Genomic DNA, 20,181 nt, shown 5'->3' on the forward strand with positions numbered 1-20,181 from the left:
ATAGTTGACGACAAGATCCCCAGTCTTGCAGGTAACCCAAAAGGGTCGAGGCAGCCCTTTGCAGAGGCCGTTGTCCATAGATCTGGATCTTACGCCCTACCACAGCTGTCCTCCTATAGAGGATCCTCCCACGGTGGTGTTCTGCGTCACCATGCAATCTAACCCATTACTGGGAAATTTGTTATTCTAATAAATTTCAAGCATTCACCTGAGGTAAAGGAGTAACACCCGTAAGTCCTGTGCATTGTTGTAGTACATCTTTAGGACCTGGGCCAAGTAAAAAGAAAATATCCACTAAACCGCTCTCTGATATGAAATGCACTTCTTTGTGAGGTCCAGGTTCTGAGGCACAACCTGATACAAGTTTCATCAGTGAAGAGACGACACCTCCCACCAGGAACATCACGCACATCAACCCAAGTTTCTGCCGCATTATGCCAGTATACACCAACAGCACCTTCTTTTCTAGAAAAAAAACAACAAATAATCAATTTTTTTAGATAAAAGTAAAGAGCGAAATTAAAACTAAAAGAAAAAAACATAAATTGTTCTATATATAGGCTAAGGACTAGCTTTCATATCCCAAAGCCCCATTCTTTAAAATAAAGTTTAACTGCAAACAACAAACCCAACAAGGTCACAATTGCAATAATTTTTTTTACCGATTATTAATGAAAATGTATGAGCTTAAAGTTTCACTGCTTAACGCAAACACGCCTATACGAGCCCTTTTAGTCTCTAACCATGGGATAGAGAAAAATATTTTTTTTTTTATCACATACATCTAACATTTTATCATGAGCATTCACACTTAGGATATAGAGATGAGTTTTAAAGCATGAATGAAAGGCTTCGTTTATATATATTTACTTCAAGCAGCAAGAACTTATCCGAAAAAAAAATGTGAAAATGTGGAAAACACTCTCAAAACGTCAAGCGATCTTTCTGAAAATCATAAAGTCTGATTCAGCACATCAGTGAACCATTTTGTAGAGGTTTCAAGCTTCTATATACAAAAGTGTGGAAATTTGAACTTTTTGTCAAGAAAAAGTTCAAGGAAAGATGTTGGTTTTTTCCAAGGGTGATCGTATCGAAAGGGCGATCCTAGAAGATCGGAAGAGGGCTTATTTGATCTGAAATCAAAAGCTATATGCCCTTTATAAGCACCAAAATTATTCAAGGGCAACTAGTCCCCCTCCCATATCCCTTTTATCCCCAAAGTTATCCGATCAAATTTTTAACATAGCCACTTGGTTCAATACAGTTGAAAGGTCCAATAACTATGCCTTTGGAACGACATGACCTCCCATAGTCCCAGGGGAAAGGAATGTAAGTTACACAACTCACATATGGTATTTATAATTGGGGATATACGGATTTTTTTTTTGTGGGGAGAGGGGTATTTTCAATTTTCCAGGGAAAAAATTTTCTGTGAAGAGTAAAGTTTCCGGGGAAATTTTCAACGGTAAATTTTAAACGGGGGGGAGAGGGGATTTCCTGGCATGATTAAAAGAAACGGTCAGAAATCAGATAAAAGCAAGTTTTTTTCACTGAAAATAAAGAACAGCATTTAAACTTAAAACGAGCGGATATTATACTGAATTTGATAGGGACTGCCCCTTCATCAACTCGCTATTTACGCTAAAGCTTGGCTTCTTACCACATTTTTTCAATAGCTTTTTCAAGACTGTTCAAACACAAGAGTCATTGAATTTGATGCATTTTAATAAACTTTCAGACTTTCAGCAAAAAATTAGGCTTGAGGAAGGAGGCAGCCCACCTCATATTGGAATAATTTCTATTCGTTTTGAGTTTTAATTTTGATCCTTACTTTTAATTGAAAAAACTTATTTTCTTTTTATCTAATTGCCAATGAGATCCATTTTGATCGAACTCTGCTTACACAGCTATACAACGCTTATGCTACAAGCTGTAATAGTTCTTCATCTACGAGCTGCAGCTCCTTTCTGGAGGATTATGACGGCAACTGAGAAAAACTGACATGTAAAGCCTGTTTTACAGTCATGCTCAGTTTCCTTTTCGTCTTCGATTGTGGTGAAGCAGTAGATGAAGTGCAAGATTGCGAAGTTTTGCTCAGCTATTGAAAAGAGAACTTTCTCAGCTGTTGAAAGGAGACAAGAGGAACTGTTAGAGAGGGGTGAAGTCGAAGATAGATCCTAGTTCAGCTCAATGTGTGAAGATGGGGAGGATGACTTAATTCATTTTGGGGTTTCTGTAAGGATTTAAATCGTCTGAGAGAGGAAATTATTCCAAGGGGAGACATATAAGGGGAGGAATTGGTGGATATTATATTAAGTGACAGAGGTCTTACGGGCATAAAGAAGCTGGGAAAATTTGTGGGTACAGGTATGTTAAGGGAATATCTTTTTTATAGTCTTTATGTTGTTATATTTTGTATTAACCATGGCCAATAAGGCTTTGTTGTTGAGAAATTCATATGATGCAACATTTCCAATAATTTATTTTTCGTCCTTTTTATACTCTATTTTCTTAATTTTTTTAAATTTACCGGCAATAATTCAAAAATAATAATAACTACTATTACCAGGTCAAGTGGCTCTGTTAAAGAAATAAAGTTAAACTATGAAGTTGAAATAATTAAATTAATAAATTAACAAATTAAAGTAAAATTGATAAAGTTAGACTAATAATTAACTTTATTAAACAAAAAAAAAGTCGCATGGATTTGCAAGGTTTCCAATAATACAAGGCGGAAATTTTAAAAATACACAGATTTAGCTAGCACTAATGTGAGCCAATCAGATTTTTTATAAAATTTTCTAGTTGGTTGAAAAATTATATGGAAAATTCTGATTGCCTTAAATTAGTGCTAGATTGAGATTCAATCTCATTGTAAATGGACTTTGAACAAAATAAAAAAGTTGCATCAATCTGCGAGATTTTCATTCATACGAGACAAAAAATTATACAAGCTTGATAAAGCTATACACGATTATCAAAAGGCAGGCACAAATCCTATAAATGCAGCTATCATTATAGTTTAGCCAAGTTTTCATTTGAGAGCTTACCGAAAAAACACCAAATGAATCAGCTGATTGAGAGCCTTGCTTTCTTATTTCATAATAAGAAAAAAAAAAAATACAATTTCAAATTTTGCATTTTGCAATTCAGCTTTAGATACTATTCAAAAAACCTCTCCTTTATAAAATTAATTGTGGTCTTTTTGCTAATTTGGAGTAAAATTTTTAAATAAGAGAACACGGGAAACTAAGGTTTCCTGAGTTTGTTAGTTGATCGTAAGTTCAGAAACTGGTAAAACAGTCTTTGAGCCTATAGAAGCGGTTTTAGAAAGACGGTAGAGTATTTAGACAATAGTTATATATCAGATAGTTAGTTAGAATCAGAAAAGAAACTATGATAGAAGCAAGCTGACTACTTTTTAATATAAATTACATTTTTATGGCTGTAAAATAAAAGAAAAATAATGTAATTTTCGAGTATTTCTATTATGAAATAAACAATACACAAAATTTTACTAAAATTAGTTAAAAAATTTAAAAGTTTTTCTTTTTTAATCTAAAACTTAGCATCGTTAATTACAGTAAAAAGGTTAATGTACATCAATTAAAATACAGAGAAATAGATCAGGAACTACAAGTGCCAAAGTAGTATCACTAACATATGCTAGAAATAATTGAACAAAAAGCTTATATTAAGGGAAACTTATTAAAGCATTACTACAAAGCTCTAGGTCTTTTAAAAGTGTAATCATTTCAAATCAAAACAACTCCTTAAATCAGGCCGCCTAGCTGTTGTTGCAGCTAGAAAGTATATGATATATCCCTCCTTTATCAAAAGAAACTGGGATATTTTTTGGGAATATGACGGCTATTTTCGAAGACTATTTTGACTACACTAGTGAGATCTGAGAACATAGAAGGTGTTGTTAACTGTATTTTTTTTTTTTTTTTTTTTTTTAGGATGAGTGGCAGTGTGTTTGTGAGAAGACTTTTTTTCTTGCACTATTTGGTTTCTGAGGCCGGGCAACTCTTTTTGAATTCTTCTTCTTTTGGGCTCTTTTTGCCTTCTTCTTCTTTCGGGCTCTTTTTGCGTTCTTCTTCTCTCTTTCTTTTCATTGTCTTCCTCTTCTTCTTCTTTCGGGCTCTTTTTGCCTTCTTCTTCTATTGGGCCCTTTTTGCCATCTTCTTTCGGGCTCTTTTTGCCTTCTTCTTTTTTTCTTTTCATTGTCTTCCTCTTCTTCTTCTTTTAGGGTCTTTTTGTCTTCTTTTTTTTCTCTTGCTTTTCGTTTTGCCTTAATTTCAACTGAACAGTTTAAGCTACTCCTTTCAAAATGTTTAGTCCTTTAAAAGCTAAACCTCTGAATACTGTCATTCGTGTATGTTTTTGTTTATATATATAAAATCCACATTATAATAGTAAAGAATACCTTACCATTACTGACACCGCAATTAATAAAGTAGAATTCATTTTTAGTATTAGCGTTTATTCCAAAATAGAACGTATCTCAAAGCGGGTTATACAGCATCCATTGGCTCCTGACAGTGTAGGACACATTTTTGAATTGACATTCCTTCCAAAATAGGATTAATTTACTTCAAAGGATTTAGCTATTATGTCAATTAATAATATGGAATATATATTAAGCATATCCATTCTTTCAACAGTAGATCTAAGTCATTTAAAGAGTTTAAACTTTGATTTTATGGACTATTCAACGATATTATTCAGTACAACAAGGATTCCTGTCAAAGTTGAGGCGAAAGGGATAACTCATTGTCACCATAATGTATATTATACTGTTATTTGTTTGTGCATTTGTATGTTCAAATGTATGTTATATAATGTTATAAAAATAACATTATTGTCACCATAATGCTTAGCATCTGATATACATTTTATTCTTTCAAATATGCTTCTATTTGATGAAATATGTTTTTGATCAGTACTAAACATTTGTTCAAGTTAACCAGACTTTCTTTGGGTCTGATTTCTTGAAGGTTTTACATATTTATATTACTATAAAAAATTAGCGCCTGTGTTTTAGATCCCATTTTTGGATAATTTAGGACGCGAACTTAAAATAAAGAGAGTTTAGTTGAGAACATGCAAAAGAACTAATGACATTTTATAACATTATAATGCCATATTGTTATTTTTCAAGGGTTACTCATTGATATATCAGGACTGACGACAATAGATGGTATATCTACTTTCGTTTTTGGATGTCAGTATTATCAACAATACCTATTTTCTGGCCTTAGCGAATAACATTGTCGTTGTATGATAACAAAGAACAATACTGATGTTCAACAAGCAAGAATTTTTTTTTTTTGAAACTTTAGTGGCGGAAGCAAGAATACCTTATCCTTTAGCCATAACAAATGGAATCGCTCCGTATAGTGCCATAGGACTCCAAAGTTTATACTTGAAAACATCAAGATTCTACAGGCGGTATGGGTCTCCATTCCCAAAAAATGAATTATGAAAAAAACAAAAACAAAAAAACAACTAAGATGCATGATTAAATCATACAATATTGTTTTATACACAAGATTAGCCAAAGGGCCTTTCAGATGACACGCATTTAAAAAAAGGCCATAATGCACTCTTTCGTGCGGATCAGAAAAATATTTTACCATCCTTCTCCTAAATATAAAGTTATAAGTTTCCTTGCACATCTCCCCCCCCCCATGAAAATTTTTCCTAAAGTTTTAAGCGGATCCCTCGGCTGTGACACAACACAGGCTAGACACAACTCTTGTGACTCTCAGAAACCGACTGGACTCTGATTGGAAAGGTATTCCGGAGAATTATTGGCCTCGACTTCCCATTGTATAACCTGAAGTGATAAACTAAATGTTACGGATATTTACCCATTATTTAAATCCAGATTTAATGATAATGCTTAAAAATATATACATAGTGTAAAATGAAAAAAAGGAAATCATAGAGATAGTAAGTTTAAACGGTAAAAAGGAAAGAATAAATTAAATATATAATTCTCTTGCACATTTTTGGAGTGTCTATACATATATAAAAAAGAAAAAAAAGATAAGTGAGCCTTACGATGTAGATTGTAAGAGCTATGTAGTTCTTTTCAAAGGCAGAAATTTAGATTTTAGATTTTTTAGAATTTACAAGAGGGTTTGTTTATCCCAAAGAAGGATCATTTTTTCACAGGCAACTTGCTTATATTTGTTATTATTTTCTTTTATTAAGACCTTTTTTTATTCACTTAGGTTTTAAATTAGTTGTTGGAGGGGTATAAGTAGTGGAGCAGAAAATTAGAATGTTTGCTGCTAGGTAGTTGCTTTCAAGAGCTAAGTAATATTTTATGCTTTTTTATTTTGTTTGTGGGTATTTGTATTTAAACTTATAAAAATACTTATTAAATGTTACTTTTGAAAAGAATCATTGTAAACTAAAGAAACTTTTGGAGAACAATTTGATTACTTCCATATAAATGAAGCCATTCCATGCCAAATTGCAAGACAAGCTATGATCTTTTTTGGTAATTGGTGTAAATAATAAACAAAATAAGTACAAAATTTATTTTCTTATCCTAGTCTTAAACAACCAAACTCACCTTTTTTTTAATATAATAGAGTATATTGTTTTTAATCATGCAACTTTTCCTGTATTTTTTCCTTTCACTTTACCCTTAAAGAGAGGAGTGTTAAAACAATGTATATAATCATAGTCTATTTTCAGTAAAGGATAAATTGCTTTAAACCATACGGGCGTTCAAGAAGATGGTTTTCTTTATGGTACAATTTCTGTTCGTTTTATTTAGATTTTTAATCCATATTAAATTCAGTTGGTTTCAATATATGTGTTAACTTCTTGTTGTCTAAGTTTTATTGCTAAACTTAAGCATGTCTTTTTTTATAATAAATCTTTTAGAATGTTAATAAATGGCACTTTTATAATTTAATATAATTTTAATAATAATTTTAAGCTTCTAATTTTAATAAATCTTTTTCTTAAAATTTTTATAATAGTTTTTTATATTTAATTTATTATTATAATAATAAAGTAAGCAAATTTACAAGCAACAAAAAGTGATATAACACTTCCTGGACTTACAGTGTGTCTCTCAAAGCCAGTGAATCAGCATGTTCAGGAATTCCATACACATGGTTAGAGCCAGGAAAGCTCAAATTGACGCCAAACGAAGAAGGTCCATATGGCTTAGAGTCATGATGGCTTTTATAATCTTCTTCCCACATTCCTGGCTCTGTTTCTTCTGCATCGTTGTTGACAGCAGAGGTTCTTCTGATGTCTGATGTACTTCTTAGTTAAGCAAAGTAGTAGTTAACGTGTTGTCCTCTGCATAAGGCATGGTTTTGAATATCTCTCTCTCTCTCTCTCTCTCTGGTCAATAACGTAAAAATAAATAAAAAATACCAAATTTTAGAGTTCATGAGGCATGGTTTCAGTAAAATAACATTTAGAAAGAATCAAACCATGCTTAATCATTAATTTTTTTTTAGCTTTTTTTTCCCTTCCAAATCAAAGTGGCAAGCCCCCAAAATTTTTTCACCTACTAGCTTCCTAATTTATGACTACACTATAGCTTCCTAATTTAGATTTGCCAAATTAAAAGGTATTTGAACTGGCTTTTGGGGGAAGTGAGCTCCCTCACCTATAGTAAATTCCTATGCATTGTAACTAGATCAATGTGCAAGCAAACTTTATTTCTTGTAATAAAAGGGCAAGTCTTGAAAGAATTTTTAGATTTCATCAGGGTATAATTTAGAGTTTTTTAAAAGTAAAAAACATGTCCCCCCCCCTCCAGTAAATTCTTGCGCATTTGTTACTAACTAAATGTGAAAGCCCTTTTTTTTTCCTTTTTCTATTCACTTACACCACTTACAGCTTTTAATGAAATTTTTTAAGGATTGTGATTTCCTGGGCTTAAAAAAGGTAATGCCCCTTCATCTGGAGTTTCATCAATTTAATTAGCTGTCTTGTTTATCAATTTGTCAATCTTGTACCTAGGGTAATCCCTCAGCAATTGGACAGTGCCTGATTTTGGACAACCATTTAAGAAAAGGAATAAAAAATAAAATGAGTAAATTAGGTTTACAATTGTTTCAGAGTAAAATCATATTAGTAGTTCTTTTTTACATTTAAACCTTAGAAATGTTACCCTAACAGCCATATAAATATATATATAAATTGCCATATTCAGCCACATTCCTCACATCATATATATGCTATTTTTCTTTTATTTATAGAAATAGGGAATACAATTAAAAAGAGACTTGTAACACCTTGATGACTTTGATTAACTAAGCACTGGCTCATAAGAGAAGAACATTCCATTATTTTCAATGTCATTCAGACTGTCTTCAATAGATTTGCTAACAAATCTAGCTCCTCTCCTTAAGATATAGATTCTGATTCAGGTGACCATGACTGTTTCAGACCTCCTGCCCTCCCCCAAACAAGAGTCTTGGATATGGCCCTAAGGATTATATATCAATTTCTACCTCCACCCTCCCATTGTCTCTCCCTTAGAGCTAATTTTGTATATCTGAGGATTCTTTCAAAATAATTGCTGAAACATAATGGCTGTTAAACTAGAATAAGAATTTCTCTGGAAAATAATTAATAAATAACAACAAATAAACACATAGCTGTGATATTTCTTTTGGTAAGAAATATAAATTTGATATTTTTGCTGATAGGAACTTGTTTCAATGTTTTGGTTACTATTGAGTCAAGTTGCTCCTTACATGGAGTTTGTTACCACAAAATGTTTGATTGTGCTTGCACAAACACTCCCATTGTTATAACATGTGAAATTTTATTTTTATTTTAAAAGCAATACCAATTTAAATTTGTTTTTATCTATTCTATCTTTTGATTACATTAGGTTTGTATTAGTGCTATTTGTTTTACAATCCCATGTCATTTGGAAGGTTCGTGAATTAATTTGCACCCATGAGGCTGGGGCAGTATTTGATGCTGGTGGCTTACAGAGTGTTTTAATGTTCATCAGAACTCCTGGAACTCAAATTCATAAGGATACCTTACATTCAGCTATGGTAGTTGTATCTAAATTATGTACCAAGGTAGAGCCTATAGATTCTTTGATCCTGCCTTGTGTGGAATCTTTGTCATCCTTACTAAGACATGATGATAACTTGGTTTTTTTTTTTTTAATTAATAATGCAATTCATTTTGAAACCTGGAGACAGGAAAAAGAAGACTTGCAGGGTTGTCATATTATAAAAACTAATTCTTGAATAATGAAATTGTTGAAGTTTTGGTAAAATTCTAGTTAATTGACTTCTTGCTATCTCAGAAAGGGTTTAGGTTAGGAAAATGAAACTTTCAGGAATGAATCTACAGACTAAAGTATGTCCCGGAAAGGTATTTTGAAGCAACTATCTCTACTCCTTCTCTCTCTAGAGGGCCTTGACCTTTGATGACCTTTAAAAACATCTATGTTATAAAAGTGAAACCTTGCAAAATAGATCTTCTGCTTAATTGAAGTACAACAAAATTGTTTTCAGCTTCATAACTTTGCTCAATTCCATTTTATCAGGTTTTAAAGATATTCAAATACATTTCCTAAATTTTGAAAAAAAGCATTGATATTGCTCAAAATTCTACTCAAATAACAGGAATTGCATTTTCAGAACTAAAGGCAGGGAAAAGCAACTAGTAAACTGAAAATTAAGGTAGAATGTTGTTTTGTCAAAATTTCAATATGTATAGACCTGTTATGTAGGCAAATTTCAGGGCCCTCAAGAGAGAGGAGTGGAGGTGGGTACTTTAAAATACCTTCCTGGGACATTCTTTAGCCTGTAGACCCATCCCTGAAAGTTTTGTTTTCCTAACCTAAACCCTTTCCGAGATAGTAAGAAGTCAATAAACTAGAATTTTACTGAAGTTTTTAATTGGGCAACTGCCCTGTTGCAGCACCATAGTAATAACATATAGCTGGCATGTTTGATATTCCAGCAATTAAACAAAAATTTAAAAAGCCTCTTCTTTGATTAATAATAGCCTATAGGATCAAATTTGACCAAAATGTAAGCTGTAATGCACAAAAATCTGCATTATACAGAGGAGAGGGGAGGGGGTATAGTTAGAGACATTGAAAAACTTCCCGGGATATACTTCAGCCTGTAGACACATCCCTGAAAGTTTCAATACCCTAGCCCAACAACTTGGGCTAGAATTTTATCATTTTACTTGTCAGCTAATGCACAAATATACTCAAATGTTCTCTAGCAACTGACCTCTCCTTATAACCAAATATATAGCCTAACCCTAGCCAAAACTGAAGCCTAGAGTGTACAGATGGGCTACATAGTTTCTCTTTCAACTGACTTATCAGTAAACAAGCAATAGCCTACAAACCAAAAATAAATTTCAAGGATTAAAGATATTCTCTTAGGCCAACCTGACTTGTATACATAATAATGATAGATGGTAATAAGCATGCCTAAGCTAGGGTAAGATGACCAGTACTGGGACACTTTGATCACTCTGCCTATTCTGGGACAGAATCTTTGATTGGATTACAACATGTCCAATACTGGGACAAAAGACTTTAATCTTGGACACCCAATCTATACATTTTTCTGGGTTGCTTCCAAAAAACCTGTTGTCTTTTGTCCCAGTATTGGACATGTTGCAATCCAACCAAAGATTCTGTCCCAGAATAGGCAGAGTGATTGAAGTGTCCCAGTACTGGTTTTCTTACCCTATGGATGTTAGGTGATTGATTTTTATAACCTAAGGATTGATATAGTCCAAGTAAACATATTCTAAGTTGCTTTACAGTATTTTACTGCAGTAAGCAAGTAATGCCATAGGCTACTAAAATAAAAGAAGGAAATAAGGCTACACGCAGCCAAGCCTGTTCTGACCTATCATAATTGCAGCTTAGTCAACTTTGCAACAAATTTAAATAAAATATTATATAATAACTATAGTGTCTAATGGAAAGAAGGTATTTTGTTACCAAAATTTATACCTACCAATCGACTAGGCTATTTCATTCTTTTAACCAAATAGAATCCACCATTTCACTACATGCTCGATTGTTGCTGCTGTGTTAAATATAATAATTGATGAATGTAAAACAGCCACCTATAATATTAAGATCCAAACTATCGTAGCGCTGCATAGAGCAATTGCAGTTCTTCCACTGTGTCGGACCTATGGATCTGCTATCTACGAAGATTTTCTTTAGAAATTGAGCTTATCATATTAATATCCTTAAACGGATTCAAAATTTAGAATATAGCCCACCATAAAGAAAAATATTTTCGGCGATCTGTGCTCAGGTATGAAGAGTACTGAAAAATTCATAATTTGTCCCTGTTCTTGAAGTCAGAGTTTCAGTCTAGCAGAAATTCATCTAGAACAGAACTATTACCTAAGAAAATAGCAGAAGATAGAGATAAGCTAAGCTCGCTATCGTTCTTCCATGGGTACTCATAAAGTTACCACCCACGTTTATCATTTTTTGTGTAGAGGTGATGAAGCAAATTAGAGAGTGATCCTATTTGAGGACAGACTGCTTACATTTTGCAGAAACTTAATTTACCTTGTTTTTTACTTACTTTATATTACATTGCTTACTTTCTGTTACTTTGGATATGGGGTTCAGTTTCACGCGGACCTTTCAAGATATACTGATATCAATTCCTCAGGGTCTCGACAATTACGGATTTATTAAAGTTCTAAAAGACAAAACTTTAGAGACACAATTTGTTTTCAGTCTAACCCAAATACCGTTCTGGTTTGTAGTTACGTTTTGGTTATGGTGTTGTAGTAATATAATGATTAATAGTCATTTTATACTTGAATGATTATTATTTAATTTGATCTATGTTTGGGTATTGTTTAATGTAGCTCTTTACTTCTCTTTAAAAGCTTTATTTCATGGGAAAAGTTTTTCTCTTGATTAATAATAAGTAAAGTGACGTATTATGTATTGTCGGTAGTAAATTTTCTATATTTCAGTTTTTCATCAATACATGTCTTATCCCAATAATTCTAAAATTATTGACTTGCAGGCAGAAAAAACGCAAACATGCCTTTAACTGTCTTTTAACTTAAAAAGTGATAAAAGCTGTGAAAAATAAATCGCTTCTTTTGCTTTTGAATACGCTCTGACTAAACCAAAAAACTTTAAGTCAGCGTAAGAATCTGATCAGTTTTAAATATCGGTGAAATGCAGTAATATATTCCTTTTAAATCTTTCAAACGTCCTAGCTGGTTACCTACTTTTAGAGAACTTATAAAAAATGCCCTAAATCCACTTTACGTTTTGGTTATATTCCAGCAGGGTTATACTATATTCCAAAGGAAATACACTTAGGATCATATATTACTACGTCACAGACTGTGTAGACAGCACGATTTGAATTTGTTTGCAGATGTTTGAACATTGCCAACTATCCATTTCACAGTGGTTGCACTGATTTTCGGCGTTATTCCTAGTGCTAAAGAGTGAAGGCTGGAAAAGGGGCAGCCCCACCCATATTTAAAATGGCTTCTGTTTGTCTTAAATTTAAAACATTCTTTTGTAAATTGAATTCCTGATTAATTTCCTGATTTTGACAAGAAATCCTGTCTCGCTTTCTGTGTAAAATTTACCTCAGAAATTTCTCCTGAATCTCCTTACTGTGGATATTATTCCCATGGAAAGTCTTCAAATCACCGAAAGACACTCTTCCCACAAAAATACCCCTTCCCATAATAAAATTTTGTATATTCTGTGATAAGAAATGCTAGATGTGAACGATGGGGAAACTTTTTGACTTGAAGTTCCTTCTCCAGGGACTACGGGGGATCATGTCCTCCCCAAAGATGAAACTAATGAACCTTTTTAATATTTGAATCAAACTAATATAGCCAAATAAGGACCTTTTATTATATGGGTAAATACTCTTTTAAAAAATAAAGCACTCTTTTAATCTCTCAGCTTTTGTTTGATGCGATTGTGCCTGAGGAAGAACATATAAGCCAGTATCTCTTCTAGCAACAAGTAGAAAACACCACTCCGATAGTAATGAGGCCCAGGCCTATACCAAATCCACCTAAAAAAAACAGAACTGTAAAAATTTTGTTCAAATTCACGAAGAAATGGCACCATCTGTAACAGCACTAAAGATTATTATTATTTTATTAAATAAATGAGTCCCAGGGTCAAGCAGATTATTCTTTTAACTCAACTTCAACTATTGCAATTATAGGTAAAACAAGGGTGACTGTGAACAGAAAGAAAGATGTTCTTTTAATAAAACCGAAATAAATCAACCAGCTTATTTTTCTAATCAAAAGATAATGTCTATTTGTAATTGCATAAATAAAATTTGTAATTATTTACAAACGGCAAATACACATAAGAAACATAACAAAAGTAAGTCTTCAATTTTCTCCAATTTTGTTTTATAAGCTTGTTCCAGATTTTTTCACTATACAGCCTCTCTCGCTCCCCCTTCGAACTAATTATGTATTTATCTGAAGGATATCCTTTTTACTGAAAAAAAAATGACCATGGATTATAAGTTGAATTGACATATACTGATATTTATTCCTAAAATTTTTGATAATTTTTTTATTTATGAAAGTAAAAACAAGTGAAAATATCTAAAACGTATATTAGTTTCAGTATGTAAGTTATGTTCAGGTCTTGAGAAGGCATGGGGTTATCAGCCCTACTCATTTTAATTTTTGATGATTTTGATTTTGACTCGGCCATTTATTATAATTTCTGTTCATTTTGAGTTTCTTTTACTTATTGATAGTGATTTGAGATAGTTTATACGGTCGGAAGATTATTTGACTCTATTTTTGCTCATTTTTGGCTTAATGTAGCCCTTTCCTTTTCTTTAAAAAAACTTATTATGTGGAAAAACTTGTTAGAATTAATTTCTGTTTGTTTTTTATTGACTGCACAGTTTTTTGCATATTTTTAAAGGTTTACATCTTTTTGGTTTTTATGGCACTTGATATTTATCAAGTGAAATATAGTGATGACAGTTTCTGTCGGTCTGTCTGTCTGTCGGTCCAGCTTTTGCTAATTTGGACACTTCCAGATAAGCTAGGAAGCTGAAAGTCGGCAGGCGTATCAGGGACCAGATGATATTAAATTAGTAATAGTCCCTTATTCGATTCAACCATCTAGAGGGGGGGGGGAGTGAAAAAAAACAAGAAGGTTGAGAACAATCTTATTTTCCGATAAAGCTAATGATTGTTCTTCTTTAACCTGGCTTGTGATCTAGGGATATGGTTCTTACTTAGGGTGCGAGAGGTCTCAGGTTTGAATCCCAGACCACCCCAAATTTCACATGAAGAAGAACCGAAACTAGATACGTGATCAATATAGCGATCGCTGAAAGTTGCGATCAATATAGCGATCGCAGATGAGAGACCCGACAAGATTAAATTAGAAATAGTCGCTTCCCGATTCGACCACCCTGGAGGGAGTGGAAGGATGGATGGTTCGAAAAATTTAGAAAAAATGGGGTATATTTAACTTACGAGCGGGTTGTCGAATCTTAATAAAATTTGATATTTAGACCGACCTCGTGTCTCAGAGCTCTTATTTTGTAATTCCTACCAAATCCAGTGACATTGGGGGGAGTTGGACGGGGAAACCGGAAATCTGGAAAACACTTAGAGTGGAGAGATCATAATGAAACTCGGTGGGAGAAACCTCTTGGCTCCCCTGATCTCGTCACAAGTGCCATATGAGCTCTTGGTTCTTGTTCTCTATAAGAATCTACAGTTTGGGTTGTTATTTGTGTGTTGGAGAGACTTTCTCAATCGTTTTTAATCCTGATACAAACCGCATTTTCTAAATTCATTCTATAACTCATTAAGTTGACCTGAAAAAAAAACTAATATTTTACCAAAATATTCTATCTATCCTCTTTGACAACCTACATACACTAACACTATTTTTGTTTGTTTTAAATTGCAAGAGGAGAAGTAGTAATACTAATAGCGCCAAAAATTTCAACTTAATACACTCAGTCGTCCTCAATATATTGCTGAGGTTTCTAGTTGACAACCTTTTCATTTAGTTTCAAGCAAAATTTCCTTTTAAAACAAAATAGTTCAATTACATAATTATGGTGGGTGGACATGCCCAATATCCCTAAGGACATAGTCACTAGACCCTTCTACTATACTGATCAAAATGGCTGCATCAAAGTAGTAGTTAGAGCATTAGTAATAATAGTGGTAAAACTGGTGAATATTGCAGTAGTAGTAGTATCAGTAGCAGTGTGTACATAATGCCTTTTGGTCAATTGAGCTTCCCCTTTAAGCATTCTTTGAGAGTTCAAACTTATTACCCACATTGAGATAAACCCTTTTGACAATCTAAATGAACATAGTGCGTTTTGATTTAGTTCTTATTCCCCTCAATATTCTCTTAAATTTTCACCTTCATTCGTGTAGCCTCAGCTGTTCTAGCATCAAAGTAGCAACAGCAGTTGTAGGAATAGTAATAGCAGTAATAGTGTGTTATTAGGAGTAGTAAAAGTAGTATCAGTGTTATTAATAGCAGTAGTAGCAGGTACATCTTGCTTTTTGGTCAACTGGACACCCTACTCATGATGCCCCTGAAGTTTCTTCTTGATAAGCTTTTCTAAAAATATTGCTGATACACCCGTACTAACAATCTGTATACAAATAATATGTATGGATTTAGTTGAACTTTCCCCTCAACCTTTCCTCAGATATTTTTTCTAATATCCTAAGCCTTAGTAGTACTCGCTACAGAAGTAGTAGTTTTAGTGATAGTAGTGGTAGTAATAGCCAGCAAATATCGCATATTTGGTTAATTGATCATCTTCCTTATCATTTTCTGAAAATTCGATATTGATGTACTGAGTCATTCCTGAGTTGCACCCTTTTGACAATCCATATACACATAACATGTTTTGATTTAGTTCAACACTCTCCTCAGCATTAACTGAAGGACTCATCTTAATGGTCTTCGTATTTTGGGAAAGTAAAAGCTAAACATGCATACCTTTTCTGAATAACATTTACTGTATATTTAAACAATAAGCAAATTGCGCAGCTTACAACACTTGTCCTGATGCCTCGCGGATGGAAGGAGGGGTCACAACCCCAAACACATAATTACTGAACCTTTCAAAAATACTGAATAAATTTATGGTTCAAAATATTGTTGGGTGTTTGTTTTGGGTAATGATGAGAGTGAGGGATGACTGCTCTCAAATCACGTTGACCCTTAAAAATTGTACTGTAACTTCCAATTTAAAGTGAAATGGGATCCATATGAATTTTATACGAACACCCATTCTATAAAAAACCCTATAAGCCCCCAGGGTATAGCTTAAAGCTCTTGCCCTTGGGCTCTAGTGGGTTGTTTCATTCCTAGAAGCATAGTTTTATGTTCTTTAGACTATTTTAAACAAAATTATCATCACCCAATTTCAATCAGATGCGTTTTGTGAAAAGAGAGGTAGCTAGGGAGGGAGGGGGGCTAGTTGACCATTATCACTTTTGAATCTTAAAAGGGAACTACAACTTCTAATTACAGCCATATGAGCCACCTCTAAAGTTTATGCAACCATTCTTTTCAGAAGAACCTTAAATATCTTAGGGGCATAGCTTACAGCCCTTGCCCTCAGCCCATGGAACTTTGTAACAACCCCAAAATCCTTGTTATATGATCTTTGGACTATTTTGAACAAAAACAACTGTCTAAAAATTTCTATTGGATGCATCTCAGAAAACACGACGCGTGTGGGGGCGGCAGCTACGCTCTGATAATTTTGACTCTTAAAAAGGGCAATTTTCAATCTAAAGTTAAAAAATTCTAAAGTTAACAAACTTCTAAAGTTAAGCAAACATTCCTTCTACAAAAACCTAAATGCCCCTGCAGCATAAATTACAACCCTTGCCACCAGCCTCTGTTGGATTGTGTCAACCCCAAAGCCTGTTTAACTCTAGAAGAGGCTCATTTGGTTGAAATTTAGAAGTTATAGTTCCTTTTTAAGTGATGAGGGGCATTTATCCCCCACCATTCCCGACAACCCCTCTTTTCACCAAACGTATCTGATTTAAATAATTAGATAGCAACAAAATGAGCCTCTTCTAAAATGCCCCCGCAGCATAATTTACAACCCTTACCCCCAGTCTCTGTTGATTTGTGTCAATCCCAAAAACTTTGTCCTATAATCTTTGGACTATTTTGAATGAAAAGGATGTCTAAAGACATCTAAAAAACTAACTTAAAACTCTTGTCCTCAGGCTCTGGGACTTTGCATCAACCCCAAAAGCCTTGTTATATGATCTTTGGACTACTTCAAATAAAATAGCTGTCTCAAAATTTCAATTGGATGCATCTCAGGAAAACACAACGTGTGTGTGTTGGGGGGGGGGGAGCTGCGCTCTGATCACTCTGACTCTTAAAAAGGGCAATTTTAAACCAAATGAGCCTCTTCTAAAGTTAAAGACATATTCCTTCTACAAAAACCTTAAATGCCCCCACAGCATAAATTACAACCCTTGCCCCCAGCCTCTGTTGGATTGTGTCAACCCCAAAAGCCTTGTTGATTATATCACAAGGCTTTTGGGTTGGATACAAACCAACAGAGCCTGCTACCGAGGGTGGTAAGTTATGCTACGGGGACATTTAGTATTTTTATGGAAGGGATGGTTGTTTAACTCTAGAAGAGGCTCATTTGGTTGAAAATTGTTAATTCTAGTTCCTTTTTAAGAGTCAAAAGTGATGGAGGGTATTTAGCCCCCCTCTTGTCTCCAATAAACCCTCGTTTTAGTTCGTTTGGTGGCTCCAGATTACACAGCTGTACCAAGAAAGGCCCGTAAACACTTAAAGGAAAGTTGTTGACTCTTTCGCAAAATGACGCCCGTGATGCAAAGTTACGAAGTGACTAATTGTTTATCCAAGGTTGAATATTTAGCTACGATGGAAACTCCATTGTCGAGATTAAGCGTAATTTGAAGCCAGTAAAATATCCTGATCCACGCCTTAGTGCTAGGCTCCCAAATGATCCCAATAATATTCCAATGAGGGTAGATAGTGATGCCAGTGATATTGATACTGAGACATTGGTACCATCAACCAGTATCGACAGCTAAAAAATCTTCTAGCGCTATTGTCAGCCCTAGTGACCTGCATCGACTAAGGTACTCGTAATGTAGAGCCCAAAGGAAGCCATTCGTCAAGAAAGAAGTTTAACGAAAGACATCGAGGTGTTTCACCTCTGAAACATAGTGATGTTAACGTGCTGACAAAAGGCGTATATATATATAGAAAATAGAGGGCCATATACTGAGTCTACTGTCATGGAACATACAAGGATTACGTGATATGTTGACCTATTTATATGACAATTTATTTTTATTTGATGTGATTCCGCTTATTGAAACATGGAATGATTACTCACCTATATCACCTCTTACCGGGTATGTTGTAGAACAGATCGTGCGTAATGTATCAAGAAATAATAGAAATTATGGAGACATTTTGGTTTTGGTTAAAGTATCTGCTATTGAAGGTAATTTGCTTTGGCTACATTTTTATTTTAAATGTGGGAAGCAATTAATTTTGAGTGTAGTGTATATATCTCCACAGAATAGTTCGTATAGTCGATAAAATACTTGGGAAATTTTAGAAGAAGAATTATCGTTAATATAAAAAAGCTATAGAGATCTGGAGTGCGTGTTGATGGGCGATTTTAATGGTTGTACCGGCATGGAGGCTGAAATCCCAGATGTGTTGGTCCTAGATTTAGATGATTTTGTCCCAATTAGTTGTAGAATACCACGAAGCAACAAGGATAAAAAAAAATAAATGTATGGGGAAGAAAGCTCCTGCTGTTTTGGGGGGACCATGGTCTAATGATTGCAAAAGGTAGGTTTGGGAATGATAAGGGTAGGGGCAAATTTACTTGCCTTTCGGGTCCAACCCCAAGTGTTGTAGATTACGTGCTAATTAATACGCATTTTGTACCTGAATCAATTAATACGGGAGTATTAGATTTAGTTGAATCTGATTATAGAGCTATTTAGCTTGAAGTGAAGGTTGGCCAGTTTCTGGACCTTGGTCCACGAGTATGAAATTTCTGCAATGTGGAGCATCGAAAAATAGGTTTAGAAAAACGAACTAGAAATGATTTAAGAGATAAAGATACTGAGGCATTTAAAAGGGAGCTCTTGGATTCGCATGTAAAAAATAAGTTGAAAGGGTTAGAATAAAATGAAAATGATGCACATGGTGTAATTATGCAGTTTAATGAAATAATGGGCAGTTGTGCAGAATTGTGCGGCCGGACAAAAAATAAAGAAAGAATGAAAAAAGATTATATTTAATGAAAAGGAAGAAAAGAAATTGGACATTGCCGATGATTGTAGAAATACAAGATTTTAAGAAGTTTTGGTGCTATATAAGAAATGATAGCGGAAAGGGGAAAGTTAATACCCAGATTGTTCCGGAAGCTGATTCATGCCCTGACTAATTAAAAAAATTTGGAAGTGATTGTGTAGATCTTGAGAAGGTAGCACATGCCACAGAGAGGGTTATTTATCCTATGAGGGAACATGATTATGATCTAGTGGGTGATAGATCTGATTTCTCTCTATTTTTCTTTTGATGGAGCTTTTGATGAAGTTTTATATTCGTTTTTCAACCAGTAATAGACTCGAATAAGTGAGACTAGTGTGGTGTTCTCGAAACTATTTCGGATGTCTGTTTTGATTAATGTCAGGAGAATAAACAAACGCTCAATTGGTACATTACTAAAGGGTAACAAAATGATCAGTGATATGCACATCCACAATTCTGGGTACTTGACTTCACCACTCCAAGTCTTCAGACTAAGTATCTTCATCCACTACTGATCAACTGACAGTTCTTCAACTTGGGCATCTCCCAAATGAAGCTTGTTGACATCGCTCGTTGCCTGAGATCTCCATTCTACGTCTGTTTATTTTTTTACACAACACTTTTCTATTAGAACAGGAATTCTCACAAATAGTGGCCTTAGAGATTTTGGCTTCAAACTTCTTGCATTCCTTGGTTCAACCAATGCCAAAATGTCATAAATTTCGTCTTCAAACTTGAAACGGCATTGAATCTGCTTGATTAGGACTATATAATAGTTTTGACAAGACTGGTAAAAGAGATAAATATTATCA

General features: G+C 34.0%; 1 protein-coding gene across 1 annotated transcript in view; it reads right to left on the reverse strand.

The window, feature by feature from the left end:
• Positions 1-12,885: 12,885 nt before the first annotated feature.
• LOC136029428 (uncharacterized) overlaps positions 12,886-20,181 on the reverse strand; it is a 30,337-nt gene continuing 23,041 nt past the window's right edge. The window contains exon 4 of the mRNA XM_065707810.1: positions 12,886-13,073. Coding sequence (XP_065563882.1) covers positions 13,012-13,073 — 62 coding nt within the window. The 3' untranslated portion in view covers positions 12,886-13,011. The remainder of the gene's footprint in view (positions 13,074-20,181) is intronic.

This window comes from Artemia franciscana, chromosome 7, assembly GCF_032884065.1.
Source record: "Artemia franciscana chromosome 7, ASM3288406v1, whole genome shotgun sequence".
NCBI lineage: Eukaryota > Metazoa > Arthropoda > Branchiopoda > Anostraca > Artemiidae > Artemia > Artemia franciscana.